The sequence below is a fragment of the Urocitellus parryii genome, chromosome 2 (genome assembly GCF_045843805.1).
Source record: "Urocitellus parryii isolate mUroPar1 chromosome 2, mUroPar1.hap1, whole genome shotgun sequence".
Classification (NCBI taxonomy): Eukaryota; Metazoa; Chordata; class Mammalia; order Rodentia; family Sciuridae; genus Urocitellus; species Urocitellus parryii.
Window position 1 is genome coordinate 67,903,524 of NC_135532.1, and position 16,440 is coordinate 67,919,963.

General features: G+C 35.4%; 1 protein-coding gene across 9 annotated transcripts in view; it reads left to right on the forward strand.

The window, feature by feature from the left end:
• The first annotated feature begins 250 nt into the window (after positions 1 to 250).
• Positions 251 to 16,440, forward strand: part of Lmo7 (LIM domain 7) — a 101,716-nt gene continuing 85,526 nt past the window's right edge. For 8 of the 9 annotated variants that reach the window (XM_026407495.2, XM_077795215.1, XM_026407496.2 and 5 more), the window contains exons 1-2: positions 609 to 736; positions 833 to 939. In XM_026407495.2, the coding sequence (XP_026263280.1) occupies positions 698 to 736; positions 833 to 939 (146 nt within the window). In that variant the 5' untranslated portion in view covers positions 609 to 697. Of the gene's footprint in view, positions 335 to 608; positions 737 to 832; positions 940 to 16,440 lie in introns of those variants that run through there. The other variant, XM_077795216.1, reaches the window with a different exon arrangement.

Consider the following 16,440-nt stretch of genomic DNA (forward strand, 5'->3'; position numbering starts at 1 on the left):
AATTTTGGTAACCAAATGTGTGTGGTTGAAATGCAGCTGATTGTAAAATAGGATACGTAGTAGTCCGTGTTTGTACAGCAGTTTACATTAATGAGAAGCATTGGTTTGTGAGTGAAGGGTTTGGGTTTTGAAATTAGATATGAGGAGAGCCTTGGATAGATTTTCTTTCTCTTTCTTTTTTTGGAGGCAGCTCTTTAAACAGGTGCAGGGAATGAATAATGTGCCACTCCTAAACTGTGTGATTTAGCCAATGAGCACCAGGCTTCTCCTTGGTCTTATAGCATGGTTTCCCTGTCCGTCAAGAGCTGGCTCGGCAACCAAACCCAGATTCCAGGTGTGGTATTCCACAGTCATTCTGTAATTTGTAATCATAGAAACAGAACGTTCCTCCTCTTATTTCTTCCTTGCCAACAGTTTCTGGGTGGGTGAATGTCAGTAGCTGGAGTTATTTTTAAAGAGGAGAGGTGAGGCTTGTCGTGCGAAGCTGGGAAGAGGGCGTTTGTTTGCAGAGCAGAGCTGACATCAAAGTGTAGATTACTGCTTAGTGGCTAGGCACTTGTCCTATAACAGGTAATGTTTAACGTGCCAGTCACAAAGATCACAGAAGCAGTGTATGCTTGCACATAAGATAGCACTGCCTTTTATGCTCTGGAAGACTGAAAGGCTATTTGTGCCCATGTATTTTTTTTCCTGATATATGTTTGGATGGGTCTTGCTGCCGTCTCTTTTGCTGACTGTAATTGGACTTTGAAGCTGGGAAGTTGTATCATAAAAATTTGTAACCTTTGAGAACGAGCTCGGCTAAGCATTCACTTTCCAATTCTTTTCACAGGATAATATAAACGTATTTTTGAAAGCTTGTGAACAGATTGGATTGAAAGAAGCCCAGCTTTTCCATCCTGGGGATCTACAGGATTTATCTAATCGAGTCACTGTCAAGTAAGTTTCATTGGTTTGTTATATATTTTTTTAAACTAGGGCTTGCAGCTTAAGTGAAATAATTGCTGAGAGCTTGTGATTACTGAAAATTTGTTCTTCTCTGTCTTCCTGTGTTCTCATTCCAGATTAGACTATTTAAAAAATGGCTCAGGGACTGTGAATGTGAAGTTGTCTGTAATTGGTAGCATTTCATAGACTTATTGTAAATCTCTGTACTGATCAAAGTGGTAGTTCATATTTTAATACTTGTCCAATGTGGTAGTGTTTGGTTGCTTATGTGGGGCATATTCTTTATATTTATCAAGTGTATTTAGAGATCATGTTATAGTTCACACAGTAAAAATAATTATTTTAAGATAGTTTTTCCTGTATTAGGAATTAAGATACATAAAAATTTTATGTTAACATAAAAAATTAGAGTAGGACAGTGGTGAAAAAAAACCTTATTAGTATTTGGAAGGCAGAAGTGCCTGAGACCAACATGTAATGCCAGTGACCTTGTCAGTTGTTGCTTTTTTTTTTTTTTTTTAAATGAACTGTTTCTCACTTTTTCAGTAGTTTGGACAAGAAAGCCAAAGTGGGCTTGAAAGCATGTCTGTAGGTATACTCTTGAAATTTAGGTGCAAAATGGTGTTCATGTGTGAGTGTATGGTTTCAGGAACTCTGATTTTAAGCTCTTCTGAGATTGTTTTTCTATGAATTTAATTTGCTTTCAAGAAATCAGTAGTAAACTCATATTGCCAGATAAATGTGACAGGAAAATTGTTTAATTTTTTAATGATAACTACCTCCATACCAGGGCTCTCAAGCCTAACTAACATTTTTCCAAGTGAGGATATATGTTCTATCTGTAGACATAATAAAAGTAAAAAAAAAATCAGTTTATACCGATTTAGACAAAGATTTAGTTTATGTAGTTAATAGTCTCTGGATAGTGGCTTCAGTGTTCATTAAAAACTGAGTATAAAAATCTTAAATATGGCCATTTTTTTTAAATGAAGGAAAATAACTACATAAATATTTTTGATCGTATATAGTGTCTTCTAATAGTACAATCTAAAATCTCAGGTAGCATTAGTTTTTAAAGTCTAACAATACATATTTTTAAATGAACAGTTTCAAACATACCTGCTTCTGTATCTGTTGAATGCTTTTCTGATTCTATGGCAGCGCTATGTGCATGTCAGGGAAGAGTTTGCAGTTTTGATTTAATTGAAAGGTAGTTGAGATCCTAAGTTTTATTACTGAAATGTTTCCTTCTGTAGTATATGAGGTTGTGTTTAATATCCATGAAAAAAAATTTCTTAATGCATTTGTTCTATTTTTCCTAATCAGCATATTCTTTCACAGCTGAAAGGCAGAGAAACTTTAGATCCAAAAATCATCTTTTGCTTGAGTTGTTGGTGTCAATTAAGAATAAGATTGCTTTCCCCTGAAATCCTATTGTTTTGAAACTCTGCATCTTATATTTGAGTAGGCTAAGGAATAGGCAAAACATGTTTGTTGGTTCCTAATTTCAAGTGTGCTATGTACCAAGCTTTCTGGGAGCTTATTTCAGGAGCTATTGGGTCTGAAATGTTTAAGAAAAATCAGTATCTGGGTTCAGCCTTTAATGAAATTAAATTACTGGCGAAGTGAAACCGAGAGGTCACGTATTTATAGCTGTAGTAAGAAGTATGCAGAATAACTTGTTTCAGTGGAAACCACAAGTCTATCAAAGCAAGGTGTGCCTCAGTCTTTCCAGCAAGGATGCCTGAGTGAGAACTTTGAGTAAGAACTTTTCCCCTGATCATTGGGATGAAGGGACGACTGGTTGGCTCTGGGTCTGCCATTTCCAGAGCCCTGGAGCCTCCCAGCTGAGACACAAGAAAGCTGGCAAATGACTTCTTTAAAAATGTTGGCTAAACTCTTATGCCCTGAGACAGCATTTTTATTAAAGGAAGCAGGTTTAAAGGAAAGCAAATAATTGCTTACTGAATAGTAATGCTTTGTAGTTTTTAGTTTTTGTTCTTATGTGGAGGCTCCTATAGGTCAAATATTGTCCTATTATTATTCTAGATTAAAGCACTTAATTACTTCAGTACTTCTCAATGGGAGGCTGTTTTGCCTCCTTGGGGACACTTGGCAATGTTTGGAGACACTTTTAGTCGTCATAGCTGGGGAGGGGTGCCACAGGCATCCACCGGGTCAGGGATGATGCTAAATACCCTTGAGTGCAAAGGACAGTCTCAATAATGAAGAATTTTTCTGATAATGCTGGAGTTGAGAAACTGGCTTAGAATTCCATACTTGAATCCTCTTTGCCAGCAAGATAGCCATGTGGAAATGAAGGATACTGACAGTGACAGACTTTTGACACACTCTTAGAATGCAACTACTTGTAGATATATAGTAATTGCTCCATTTTTGTGTTATGTTTATTATCTATTTTCTTTTGTTTTTTGGGGGGTGTATCAGGGATTGAACTCGGGCACTCAACCACTGAGCTAAATCTCTAGCCTTATTTTGTATTTTTTTTTTTTTAATTAGAGAAAGGGTCTCACTGAGTTTCCCAGCACCTCGCTAAATTGCTGAGGCTGGCTTTGAATCCATGATCCTCCTGCCTCCCGCTCCTGAGCTGCTGGGATTATAGGTGTGCGCTACCGCGCCTGGCTTATTATCTATTTTAATGTGAAGGCTTATTGTGATTTATCTGAGCATATGGTAATGTGTATAAATACTTTGAGATTATTTTGCTCATCTATACATTCAGTTGAACCAGCATTTGTCAAGCTCTGATTATTTTAAATGGTCTGTCATTATTCAGCTACTTAGGTTGCACCTAACAGTGTATAGAGCCGTCATTGGCCTCATTGCAAGTGCAATGTAACCGTGCCATACTGAGAGCAAACAGGAATGGATAGTTGATATTATCCTATGTGCTGGTGAACTTGGGGTGCTTTTTGTTAGTGTGTGGAGAGAGTAAATATGGAGTGGGTGTGTGCAACCTGGGAGAGTTGTGTGTTGAGAATGATAGCAGAAGTTGCTAGTAGATGACTTCAATAATTCAGGCCCTTAAATAAAACTATTTTCCAGCAATTTGAGACTTACAGTTTAACTTTTCGAAAGTGAAACAAAACCAGAGTACACTTTATATGTCTGTAATTATATATACTTACATATGCTTTAATTTTCTAACTGATTTATTTTACATTACAGGAAGTAGTAGTTTGAATTCTTCCTATGTTCGAATGATTCCATTCATTTTGGTATTTCATCTATTCCAAGAGTCAGTTGCCACTTTTAATTTTGAGATCTTTGATTTAATGGATAGGATCCATCTTTACATTCTTTCTTCCCAATAGCAAATTTGTGATTTATTCTCCATAGCGGGTAGATGGAGGTCTGTTCCATTCTAAGGGTGTGAAATTCAGCTTACATTGTAATAGCCATTTACCGAATTTAACATAGACACCCATACTGAATTTATCATACACAATCCACAGAGAGTAGGTGGTGTGACCTTCACAGAGCTGTCTATGCACACCTTCTGTAAAACTTCTGTAGAAGAGTAAGTGCAGTGACCATATGCACATGCCACTGCATACTGGGGACCTGTGATACCAAATGTCATGGTCTCTGTGGTGGCATCTGGTCATTGATAGAAGTTCGGAGCAATTGCTTATAGGTGAAAGTAACTCAACAGGGTAGGTCAGAGGTCCTGTATTGGTGTACTCAGAGTTGGAAGAAAGCTAGAACTTAACATTAACAATTTTATTTTTACATGTTTAGCAACTTATCTTAGAAACTTAGTTCTGTATTGAAACCGTTGCTCTAACAGATTTATATCAAAAATTTTAGGTTGAGAATTTGAACAGATTGTAAACATGTTTTTACTTTCCACCCCCTTACTCTTTCAATCCAGCTTTTTTAGCACTTCTTCAGATACATTCTGTTCATAATATAATTACAGGATGGCAGTTTTTTGGAGCACAATATATTTCAGTCATTCAAAAAAATTATTTTCTGGTAGAGACTTACTCCACCATTATTTAGGGTATTAATGTTTTAAATATAAAATGTAACTTTAATAAACATTGATATTGACTAAATTATTAAAATGTTCTAAAGTGAGGGTACAGAAATTAATAATCTGTCTTTACATGTGCTAGTTGCCAAAGGAACAGTGGTTGGAAGCAAAATTAGTGTTGACGTTTTCCATCATGAAAATAAAGGAGGCTAAAAATGATATTTTAAAGATGGAAGTGTTTCTAAAGCTTCAAAAGGGTGCTTGATTTTTGTGGCAATGCTGTAAGTCATTTCTTAGGAGTCAGGTTCCCAGATGACAACCTTTTCTAACAGTTTCTCAAATTGAGCTTGATGGGTGTGAGTGTATTAAGGTTTACTCATGCAAGTAAAAATATACTTATTTTGAGTTCTTTAATTTCTGCCCTATTCTGATTTAATCTAGATTTATATATATTTTTTATTTCCCAAATCTGTGTCTTTCAAATGAATTTTTCACCATTTTAATTTTTTTTAAAGCAAGGCTAATTATCCAAGCTTGAATCTGTACCTTGAACATGGTGAATTCCAACTGCCAATTCATGTTATTATTTTCAAATGTTCCCTTACTATCATCTTGTGAGAAGGGAAAAACAGAAAGGAAGCTCATTGTACTGTATACATTTCTGTCCCATTCAGCCATTCTTTGGGGATAGGGATTTACTGGGAGGGGACATTAATTCTTCCAGATGTCTGAGCTTCTGTTTAAGGCTAGTAGCAAAAATGTGTGGCCCAGTTTGTAAATGCTCTTTTAATTGCATAGTTTGACTGTCCAAGAGTCTTAGGTGCAAAGAAAAGTTGTGGAATATGAGGCAGGTCTGGGATAAGCTATAGCAGAACTGAAATTTTAATTGTGTCTGTTTTCTTCATTTCAAGTTCTTAATCTATTTCTCAGATACACAAGTTTCTAGATGCCAGTTCTCCTTACTGAGCTCTCTGCTCCCTCAAACCCCAAAAAAGCCTTGGGGTCTGATTCTTCCGCCTGCTGGGTGTGACTTCATGCTGGATCTGGCCAGGTCTTTATCTTTAAAAGTTACCTCATGTATATTCATTGTTTCAAAGAGTCTCACTTGGTGCCTGATCTGATTAGCAGTTGATATGAGTCAATTCATGAGAAGATGACAGGATGACAACTGCAGTTTGTCACTTCCCCTGATCAGATAGCATTTATTTTATATCAAGGCCCTTCAGAGACTTTCTCAAAATTTTGTCTGTAGGGCTGCTTGTGCTGAATGAATCTAACTTTTAAAATTCCACGCTCTATCATATCTATAGTTCTCTGAGCTGTTTTTGAAAATATGAGCTTCGATAGTAACTATAGAAGTAGTAAGCATTTATTTTTAATCTCTTGAGTTTCGTTTTCTATTCTGGCCTGGTTTAACTGATCATTTGTGTAAGGATAGAGGTAGCAGGGTGTACATACTTGAATTTCTTTCTGGAGCTACAGAGTACAAAATGACAGTCTGGGGAAAGGAAATTTTGGTTTTAGAGAATTCATGCATTTGTCATCTTCTGTGTGACAGGTACTTAATAGAGAGCTGCCCTCAGTGGGATTCACATGATAGTTGGGGAGATAGCCCCATGAATTCACCATTGGAATACATGTGTAAAAAATGTACAGGGTTCTCCAGGAAGCTTTTAATCAGGAAACTTTCTGATTGGTGACACAGTGGCTTCAGCTGGGTATCAAGCACTTTTCTCATCTATGTGTAACTTTTCTGAGACTATTTGAGGGCAGGGAGCACATATTATTTCCTTTTTCTCCTTGTTACCTGACACCATAGGTGAAAATGCTTATTTAAAAATTGAATTTTAATTGGGAAGACTTCCTGAACCTTTTAAAACCAAGCTTTGAACATGGGGAGAAATTGATATTGCTAAGTCTTCATCTATTTGTTCTTATCCTTCAAATGCAAGTAGGTCTGGCAAAGCAGCCAATGAACTTTTGGTTTCAATTGCCTTTCACTTATCATGCCAGAGTAATGATATGGCATATTACAATGCAATCCGAAACTTGTACAGTTTAAAAGAGGGTTGGTTTCCTCTTTATGGTGAGTAATAATATAAAATATGAACTTTGCACCATGTGCCTTTCGAAGTAGTCGGTGGAAGTTTCAATGAATTCTTATGTTGATGTATAAATGACAAATACTAATTGGTTTAACTGACATTGGAAGGATGTATATTTACATAAATATGTATACATGAAGTACTAGAAATATTCTATGCCTTTCTATCATTATTACCAATTATTTATCATCGTTTAAAATAAATATAAAATCTTCAGAATTTTGGGTGGAAAAATGTGATTATATAAGTAGTTGGAATATTTTGTAGAAGCTGCATGGCAAGGAATAGAATTTTTGAAGAACAAGAACCTGTAATAGAGGTCATTTCTTATGAAGAGTCATTAGTTTTATTTTAATAAGACATTTTACTAATGATTTTACTGTAAGGCTTACTGCTTCCATAGTCAAGCTGGCTGCTATGGTCCCTCTTACCTTTGTCTAGCATTAAACACTGAAGTGCTCCTCTCACCCCAGTCATACTAGCTTTGATTCTGGCATAATTAAAAACAATTTGAAGAATATGAACACAAAGAAGCTTAAAGAGAGAAGTTCAAATGAACTGTCTCTATTAAACTCCAGGCTGAGTTTCAGTCACTTCTCCCTGGAATGGAACAAGAACATTCCATAGATGTGTAGCAATTTGTGATGGACAGAAGCATCTTGGATGAGTGCAGAGGATTTGGTATCTCCTGATTTGAGTTTAATCATATCCTGTACTTTTTGGTGGCTGAATGACCTTACACAGGTTGTTTTTCCTCTTCATGCTGGGTTAACTTCTCTGTAAGTTCAATATGGCAAATAATAGTTGACTGCCTGCTCTGTGTCAAGTTCTGTGCTAAACCCTGGGAGTATTTCAGTAAATAAGACAGATTAAGGACTCTTTGCTTGGAAGTCATCCAACAGTACCCTTGGGTGATACCCCTACCTCATAAGAATGTTGTGATGATTAAACAAAGTCATGTATGTAAAGTGTATGCCCCTGGAATTATAGTTAGTGCTCAGTAAATGGTATTGAGTAATTATTGTGAACATTTTCATAACTTGGCCATCCCCCCTTTTTTTTTTTTTTGATCCTGTGAAGGTATGTGTACCTGTAGGGAAATATGGAGTAAAAAAAAAATCATCCTTGGTTACTTAAATTGTGATTATAAGCTACAGGACTTTATTTTTGAGAATGGCTGTTTCAGTCTTATGCCTTCTCTCTATTCGGGGCAGATATTAAAATAGATATGGGTGTTTTTGGACATTTATGTTTAGTTATGTCATTACATTTGTTGTTGTTGTTGTTAGAATAGTAAAACTGGAGACCAAAGTACAGACAGCTAAGTTTATTTGCTCTTGCCCCTATGTAGGGCCAGTTCAGTTTTATTAACTTTTTTGAGACTCAGTTTTTTTCCTGTTTTTTTTTTTTTCTGACACATTTTATGTATTTTAACATGTCTTTAAAAAACTTTATTTCTGTATTTTAAAAAAGAGCATAACCCAAAAGTACTTTAATGAATTAAAAAAAGGCAATCTAGAATACTAATTTAGATTCAGAGCTTTCGCATTGATTGGCTTATTTTTATTGTTGCCTGTTTTCTCTTTCACTTATGTGAAAAGTTTTTTGTTCACAAATAGGTGATCTTTTAGATAGATGAGATCAGAACTTATCTGAGAAGTTTTTGTAGGACTTATGATTATTCATTTTGGAATAGGTATTCATAATCTTGTCTTTGCTGAGCTCAAAGACACACCACAGTTTTTTTTTTTTTTTTTTTTTTTTTTTTTTTTTTACCCAGAAAAAAACCTTAGCTGATCTTTTTTGGACCTCTCATATTTGTCCATCAAAAGGTAACTATACTAACAGCATAAAAAGGCTTGATTAAATTAACCAAAGCATGTGGTTTTTGCCCTAGGTGTTAAAAATTATACATTGCAATAGGCATTGTCTTTGACTTGAAAAGACTTGCCCAGTATTTAGTTCTGGTTTTATTTGTAAACAACGAGAAAATGTCAAGAAACTAGGAGTATACTTTTATGTTGATGTGTGTTGACACAATTTGATTTTTTTTCTTTTAAAAAGTAAAATCTTTCAAATGTTAAATAGAATGGCATGAAAGATTTTTATTGGCTATTGTTTGTTTTTAAGAGTTTAGGTTAATGAAACAGTTATATTTTAGGGGTAATTGCCCTGGTATCATTTCTATCATGGTGATCCCCAGTCCTGGGTGAGAATGGTTGCTTAATCCTTCATTTCTCAGAGACATATACCTTTCTGAACATCTCTTCTAAACTGGGAAACAGAGTTGTATGTTATCACCTTATCTTCTGAAGAGCTTAGTACTGCTGTTTCAGAAACCACTGATACATAGGCTCAGTAAATTAAAGATGGCTTGAAAAACCTTTAATTTTAAGGAAAGGTAGTCTGCTTACCATGTAAATTTAAATATCTCACATTAAAATTTAAAAATGTAAATGGTAGGTGTAATTTTTCCAGTGTATTCTCTCCTTCAAAAAGGAGTAGGTTTGAAAACATAGTTCAAGTCAACATAGTTCAGATAAGCCAATTTTTCTGAAGCTTAAAAAAAGGAAAAAGTGGTGATTTAGTGCACTGAGAGAAGCACCTGTTTTGAATTAAGCTCTGTTTGCTTTAAGTACTGTCAGTTTAACAAGGGTTTGCTCTGTGTGCTTAGAGCAATTTAGGGGAGGAATCCCTAAATAAATATCAAGTATATCTATTCTTATTACATTCACTGTTTTATTACATTAGAATCTTATTGATGGCTGCCAGATTTTTTTTTTTGAAATGCTTTCCAGTGTTTTTTTAATTTATTGAGATGTGGAAATAATCTTCAAAGGAATCAGTGTATCTGCATAAACAATTTGGCTGACATGTTGTTAGACATTTTTTTGGCTTAATACTGAGAAGGAAAAAGTCATCTCAGTTTTGTATATAATTGTGTGTATTCACTTATCGAATGCCCAAGAATAAAGCACACACACACAAATTTCTGAGGCTGCAAAGGGTGAGGCTCCAGATCCTTGAAAATTTTGGTGATGAACTTTTTTCAACAAAGGGGCTTGGTGTAATGTTACCATTAAATATTGGTACAGGGCATGCCAACTTGGGAAATAATAACTTGATGTTCTTTCTCCCCATATTTTCTGTTCTCCTTTTTGTATTGTTGACAAGAATGAGAAAATTTCTTTATTACAGATGTGAACATCTCCTGATGGAAGCCTAAGCTTTGAGTTCTTGTTGCCAGAAGCCATTGTTTCCAGGGAACATAGAAGCAACATAATTGTGTTGGGCTGACAGGGGCAGTGGCAGGACTTGGCTGAACAACTGTGTGAAGTGTGATTGGGGCATTAAATGCCCTCAACTGTGGACCTTTTTCTTATGCGTTGTCCACCATCCGTTGAATATGTAATATTCAGCATCAGGTCCTGAACCTTGTGGGTGGGTAAGGGAAACAACACCTACTCCTGTTTGATCTTAAAATCATAAGTGTAGAATTGGAAACTCATTTTTAATTGTTGCTTTTGGATCTTAAGGGACTTTAAACTAGTTTCTGTTGACAACTCTAAGAAAAATGTTGGATTTGGAGTGAAGAGTAGCAAGGAGATTGAGAAATCACTGTATTGGAGGGTCCAGAGCATCTCAAATATTCAATTACTGTTACTCAAATAGGTTTAAACAAACTGGATAAGAGCTATCTGGCACTGTCAGGTGTCTTACCTAAGTTATTTCCAAACTAATAACTGCTCAACCAGGTGTTTCCCTTTGGCTTCGAATGCCTGAAGTGAAATGAGGCAGAGAAAAGACAGACTTCCTTAATTGTATGGCCATGAGCAAGTAATAAACCTAGGATTTTAATTCAAGGGCTATCTTTGTTTTCAAAGCCTGTTCTCCTTCCACTGTGTTGTGTAAACAGATTTAAACCCCTTGAAAAAATTTGCTGATATTTTTGTTAGTGCTGTGTTGCTAACATTGTCATGAGTTACTTTTTAACTAGGCCAGCTTTATTCAAAGTGAATTTGTGTATGTGACTGATACTACCTCATTTGATAAGTGGAAAATACCTTTGCATTATGATTTTAAGATTTTTTTCCTAGTTTTTGTGCTATGTAACTTCAAGGGGCTATCACAATATGCCATCAAATCTAAGATCATTGATTTTTATGATCTATTTTTAAGAATATTAAATAAAGATGTGTGCTTTAGAACAATTGAGATATGGTAAAAGTGTGATCCTGTAACATTGGCTAGTTAAGAAATAATAGAATATTTTAATTTCATTGATGGGATATAAATATCTTTATAGGTTTTATGACTTTTTTGCAGATATTTATGAATGTTTAGTTGTACTTGTTATGAAATGCACTACTTGTCAAAAGCTGGAGATTGTAAACCCTTCCTAATCTAAATTGCTCAGGATTATACTCTCATACTTTGACCTTTTTAGCACCAGCATGGGACCTGTCTTTTGGAGCAAAACTGGTAAACATCTTTTACTTAGACTAATTCTTTTTTCACTAGTTTTTGATGCTGTGGTTTTCTTAATTTTGTTAAAAACTAAACTAAACTATGATTCCCCCCTCTGGATAATCTTGTCTGGAATAAGTAGCCTTTGAGAGAGAAAATTTGACATGGGATTTTTTTTTTTTTTTGGTGGGGGGTTACTGTTTAGGTCATTGTATATTAAATTTTATATATTATAAAATTTATATATAATGATTACTGATTTGAAGTCCTATTATAAAACCCAAATTATAAGCAGAAAGATAACTTACCTCTTTTATTGTATTAAAGAAGAAAAATTCTTAAAGTACATTGCCCATGGTCTTGTTATCTCTGTAGCCATTGAAAGGTTGGAAACAGGTGGTAAGCACAGCACATCAGTGTAACAATAAATAGCCTCCTCTAATTCCAGTAAGATGAAACTACTCTCTGGTTGCAGGAAAAGAAGTGGAGGGGATCAGACAGTGACTCAGAAAAGCAAAGTCCAAGAAATGACTCAGGTGCAGAAATACTTGAAGAATTCCTTTGCCAGGATTTACAATACATAGAGGGATCGCTTCTCTTACCAAGCTTTTAGAAACTATTTTTAAAGTTCTTAATGATTGACATTTCATTAATAGGAAGAAATAGTTACTAAACTTTCATTTTGTGAATGTGGTTTTAGATTATTACAAATACTTGAAATTAATAGTAACCTAAGATAAGAATATAGCAGAAAATTCTGACAAAAACAATTATCCTTCAGATAACTAGTGGATGGGTTAGATGTGATACTAAATTGCAGCTTCAAGTTTACTAAATATGTAAAGGAAGGAGAAATACTCCTTTTGGGAGTATGTGGAGAATGAAAATAAAATGTATGAATGTTTTGCTGCCTTGTGTAATCTTAGTTCTGCTTTAGAAGACAGGGTAGTTGTCCAAGTTTACAGGTATGGAACTTGAGACTGACACCTTAGTGACTTGCGCAAGGTCACATGCTTAGCAAGTGGAAATCCTTATTACAACTCCTAACCCAGTGCTCTTTCTGTTATCAAATTATGACTCTAAATGTGTTCAAATGAAAGATATGAAGATGAATTTCTTTAATATGAAGAAATTTAACATGTGAATAATATCTGTCAGACATGAGCTCTGTAAAGCTGGGTGAGTGGGAAGGAAGATCTGCATATAATGGAGGAGTTTGTAATTTTTAGTAGACATGTGTGAAAAATAACTCAGACTTTATTGGGATGGGGAGTGTTTTAAACAAGTGCTTCTCAAACTTCCCTTTGCTTATAAAACAAGAAGCAATTTGGTCACATGTGGCTCCATTCATCAGGTCTGTGGCAGGACTGGGATTCCATATTGTTAGCAAATACCAGGGTTTGCCAGTGAGGACCACACTCTGAGTAGGAAGGGTTTTGACAAAAGTGATCACACACTCACTGGAGTGAAATTTAATGAAGATGTTGAGGATATAAGTGTGGATCTCAAGGATAGATAGGATTTGCATGAGAAGTCAGACACTACTGCAAGAACATTTGCACAATTTTTCGTATTTCTGGTTGTATATAAAGCATGTTCACACCAATTTGTGTCTTTATACATGTACTTTGGATAATGATGTCCATCACATGCCACCATCATTACTAACCTCCTGCCGCCTTCTTTCCCCTCCCACCCCTCTGCCTTATCTAGAGTTTTGTCTATTTCTCCCATGTTCCCCTTCCCTACCCGACTATGAGTAAGTTACCTTATATCAGAGAAAACATTTGGCATTTGTTTTTTTAGGATTGGCTAACTTCACTTAACATTATCTTCTCCAACTTCATCCATTTATCTGCAAATGCCATGATTTTATTCACTTTTATTGCTGAGTAATATTCCATTGTGTATGTGTGTGTGTATGTGTGTATATGTATGTATATATACATATATATATATATATATATATATATATCACTTTTTTATGCATTCATCTACTGAAGGGCATCTAGATTGGTTCCACAGTTTAGCCATTGTGAATTGTGCTGCTATAAACATTGATGTGGCTTTGTTCCTGTAGTATGCTGTTTTTTAAGTCCTTTGAGTATAGACCGAGAAGAGGGATAGCTGGGTCAAATGGTGGTTCCATTCCCAGTTTTTCAAGGAATCGCAATACTGCTTTCCATATTGTCTGCACCAATTTGCAGTCCCACCAGTAGTGAATGAGCGTGCCTTTTTTCCCACATCCTCGCCAACACTTATTGTTGTTTGTCTTCATAATAGCTGCCATTCTGACAGGAGTGAGATGAAATCTTAAGAGTAGTTCTGATTTGCATTTCTCTAATTGCTAGAGATGATGAACATTTTTTCATGTACTTGTTGATTGATTGTATATAATATGAATTGTAGTGCATTCTGCTGTCATTCAAAAAAAAACAAAAAAATAGTACAGTCATCTTTAATAGAGTATAGATAAACTTTCCTCATGAAAATATGAGTATGGAAGGCTTATGAGGAAATGGTTTTAATCCTCAACTCATAACTATTATAGATGTTTCTCTTTTTGTTATTTTTATTAATTTGAGATGATTTAATATTTTTGTTTTTATCATGAAATAAATTGGACATAAACTGAGGGGAAAAAAAAAGATTGGCACATCCAGAGGCACAGAGATGAGAGGGTTCAGATCATACGTTTTGCAATGCCTTCTTGATGTGAAGTGATGAGTAAAGTCGAGACTTTAATAAAGTCTTGAGACTTATATTTTGGAGGAAGCTTGAGATATGAGTCTGTCCTATAGTTTGGCAGACTCTGGAGGCAGGACAACAGGTAGGTTGGGATGAACTGTAGTGGCATCTCAAGTATCCTGGTGAGGGAGTTTAAACTTTATCTCAAGTGTTTGTTGAGTTAGGAACAAAAGCTTTTGATGGAAGATTAAAATGTTAAAATCAGGGATTTGGAAAGATGGGATAATGAAACAGTCTCGTGGATTGCATGAGATCCAGTATGGAGGCTAGCAGACAGAGAAGGAAATTGTTACCCTTGGTGGGTGTTGTGATTAGGATGCCAGCTATTGGAAGCAGTGAATGTCAGTAAAGAGACAGATGCCGAACATGTTTGAACTAAAAGTTGGTGGGGATTGTTTAGCATAGAGGAGCAACAAGAGTCAGCTTTTGAGCTGTGCAACCATTAGCACAAACAGGAAAGACAGTCGATTTGGAGACAAGATGGAATGTAAATTTTAAACACGTTGTCTGTTGGATATTATGGCAGAATATTCAGATGGAAAGATAGGAGTTGTCAATATATTTAAGCAGAAATTAAGCCTAGCTTTGCAAATTGGGAATCACCTATAAAAAAGTAACGACCATTTGTGGGAAAACAAAGGCCAGCTCTGAGAAAGTGAGGGTGGAAAGATAAGTATTCCTTTTTTTTTTTTTTTTTTTTTTTAATAAAGAACACTTTCACTGGGCACAGTGGCACATGCCTATAATCTCAGCAATTTAGGAAGCTGGGGCAGGAGGATCACAAGTTAGACGCCAGCCTCAGCAATTTAGCAAGGCCCTATGCAACTTAGTGAAACCCTGTCTTAAAACAAAAAATAAAAGGACTGGGGATATAGGTCAGTAGTAAAGCATCTCTGAGTTTAATCCCTAGCACCAAAATAAATAAATAAAGTAACAAAAATTAAAAGAACACTTTCTTATATTACATTTTTTTTTCATGACTGTGCTTTCTTGTTGGTGTAACTTGATGACCTTGACTTCAGAACCAAGCCACACCTTTGTGCTGTTTTCTTTTCCAGGAGACCCTTCTCACCCATTGTGTAATTTGCTTTAATTTTCCCCCAGGTTTAGTGTGGTGTGATTTACACACAATAAAATTAATCCATTTTATGTTTTGGTAATTAAATACAGTTTGAATTTTGGTAATTAAATACAGTTGTGTTATGATCACTGTAATCAAGATGTAGAACCCTAGCAGCTTTCCTTGTGTCTCTTAGAAATCAAATCCCTCAATTGGTCTCTCACTACCATGCTTTTGGTCACTGTAGGTCACTTTAGTGTTGCCTTCTGCAGAATATTATACACATGGAACACACAATATATATATACTTTGTGTTTGACCATTTTCAGTTTGGGTACTGTTTTTGAGGTTCATACATGTTGAGATTCTTGTATGTTGTGTAATTATTACTTGCATGTTGTGTAATTATTCTTGTATATCTGCATATATGGATTCCACATGTGGATATGCTTCAGTTTGTTTATCCATTTACTGTTTGATAGATGTTAATGTTTTCAGGTTTTGGCTCTTAAGAATAATGCTGTTACAAACATTTACATGCAAATCTCCCTAGGAGTAGGTTTTTGTTTCTCTTGCATAAGTACTTAGGGATGTGACAGCTGGATCACTTGGAAGTGTGTGATCAGCTTCATAAGATGCTGCCATCCTGCTTTTCAGAGTGGCTGTTGGGTTTCCAGCTGTAAGGTGGGAGATACCAATTGCCGCCAATCTCCCAACATTTATCATCATCAGAGTATTAGACTTTAGGCTCCCCATTTACTGAGTAGTGGTATTTCATTCATTACAGTTTAATTGACATTTTCTTCAGGCTAGTGACATTGAGTGCCCTTTGTTATGTTTATCAAATATCTTCTCCCAGTCTGTTGCTCCCCACACACACTTTTTTTTATAGTTTCTTAACTGTATCTTTTAAAGAGCTAACTATTTGAATTTTGATGAAATTAGCATTTTTCAATTTCTTTTATGATTTATACTTTTTTTGTGTCACACTTAAGATATCTTTGCCTAGCCTAATGTTGCAAAGATAATTGTCTTTTCTCTTCTCTACATGAACTTAATAGTTTTTTTTCGGGGGGGGGGCAGGGAGGTACTGGAGATTGAACTCGGGGCAC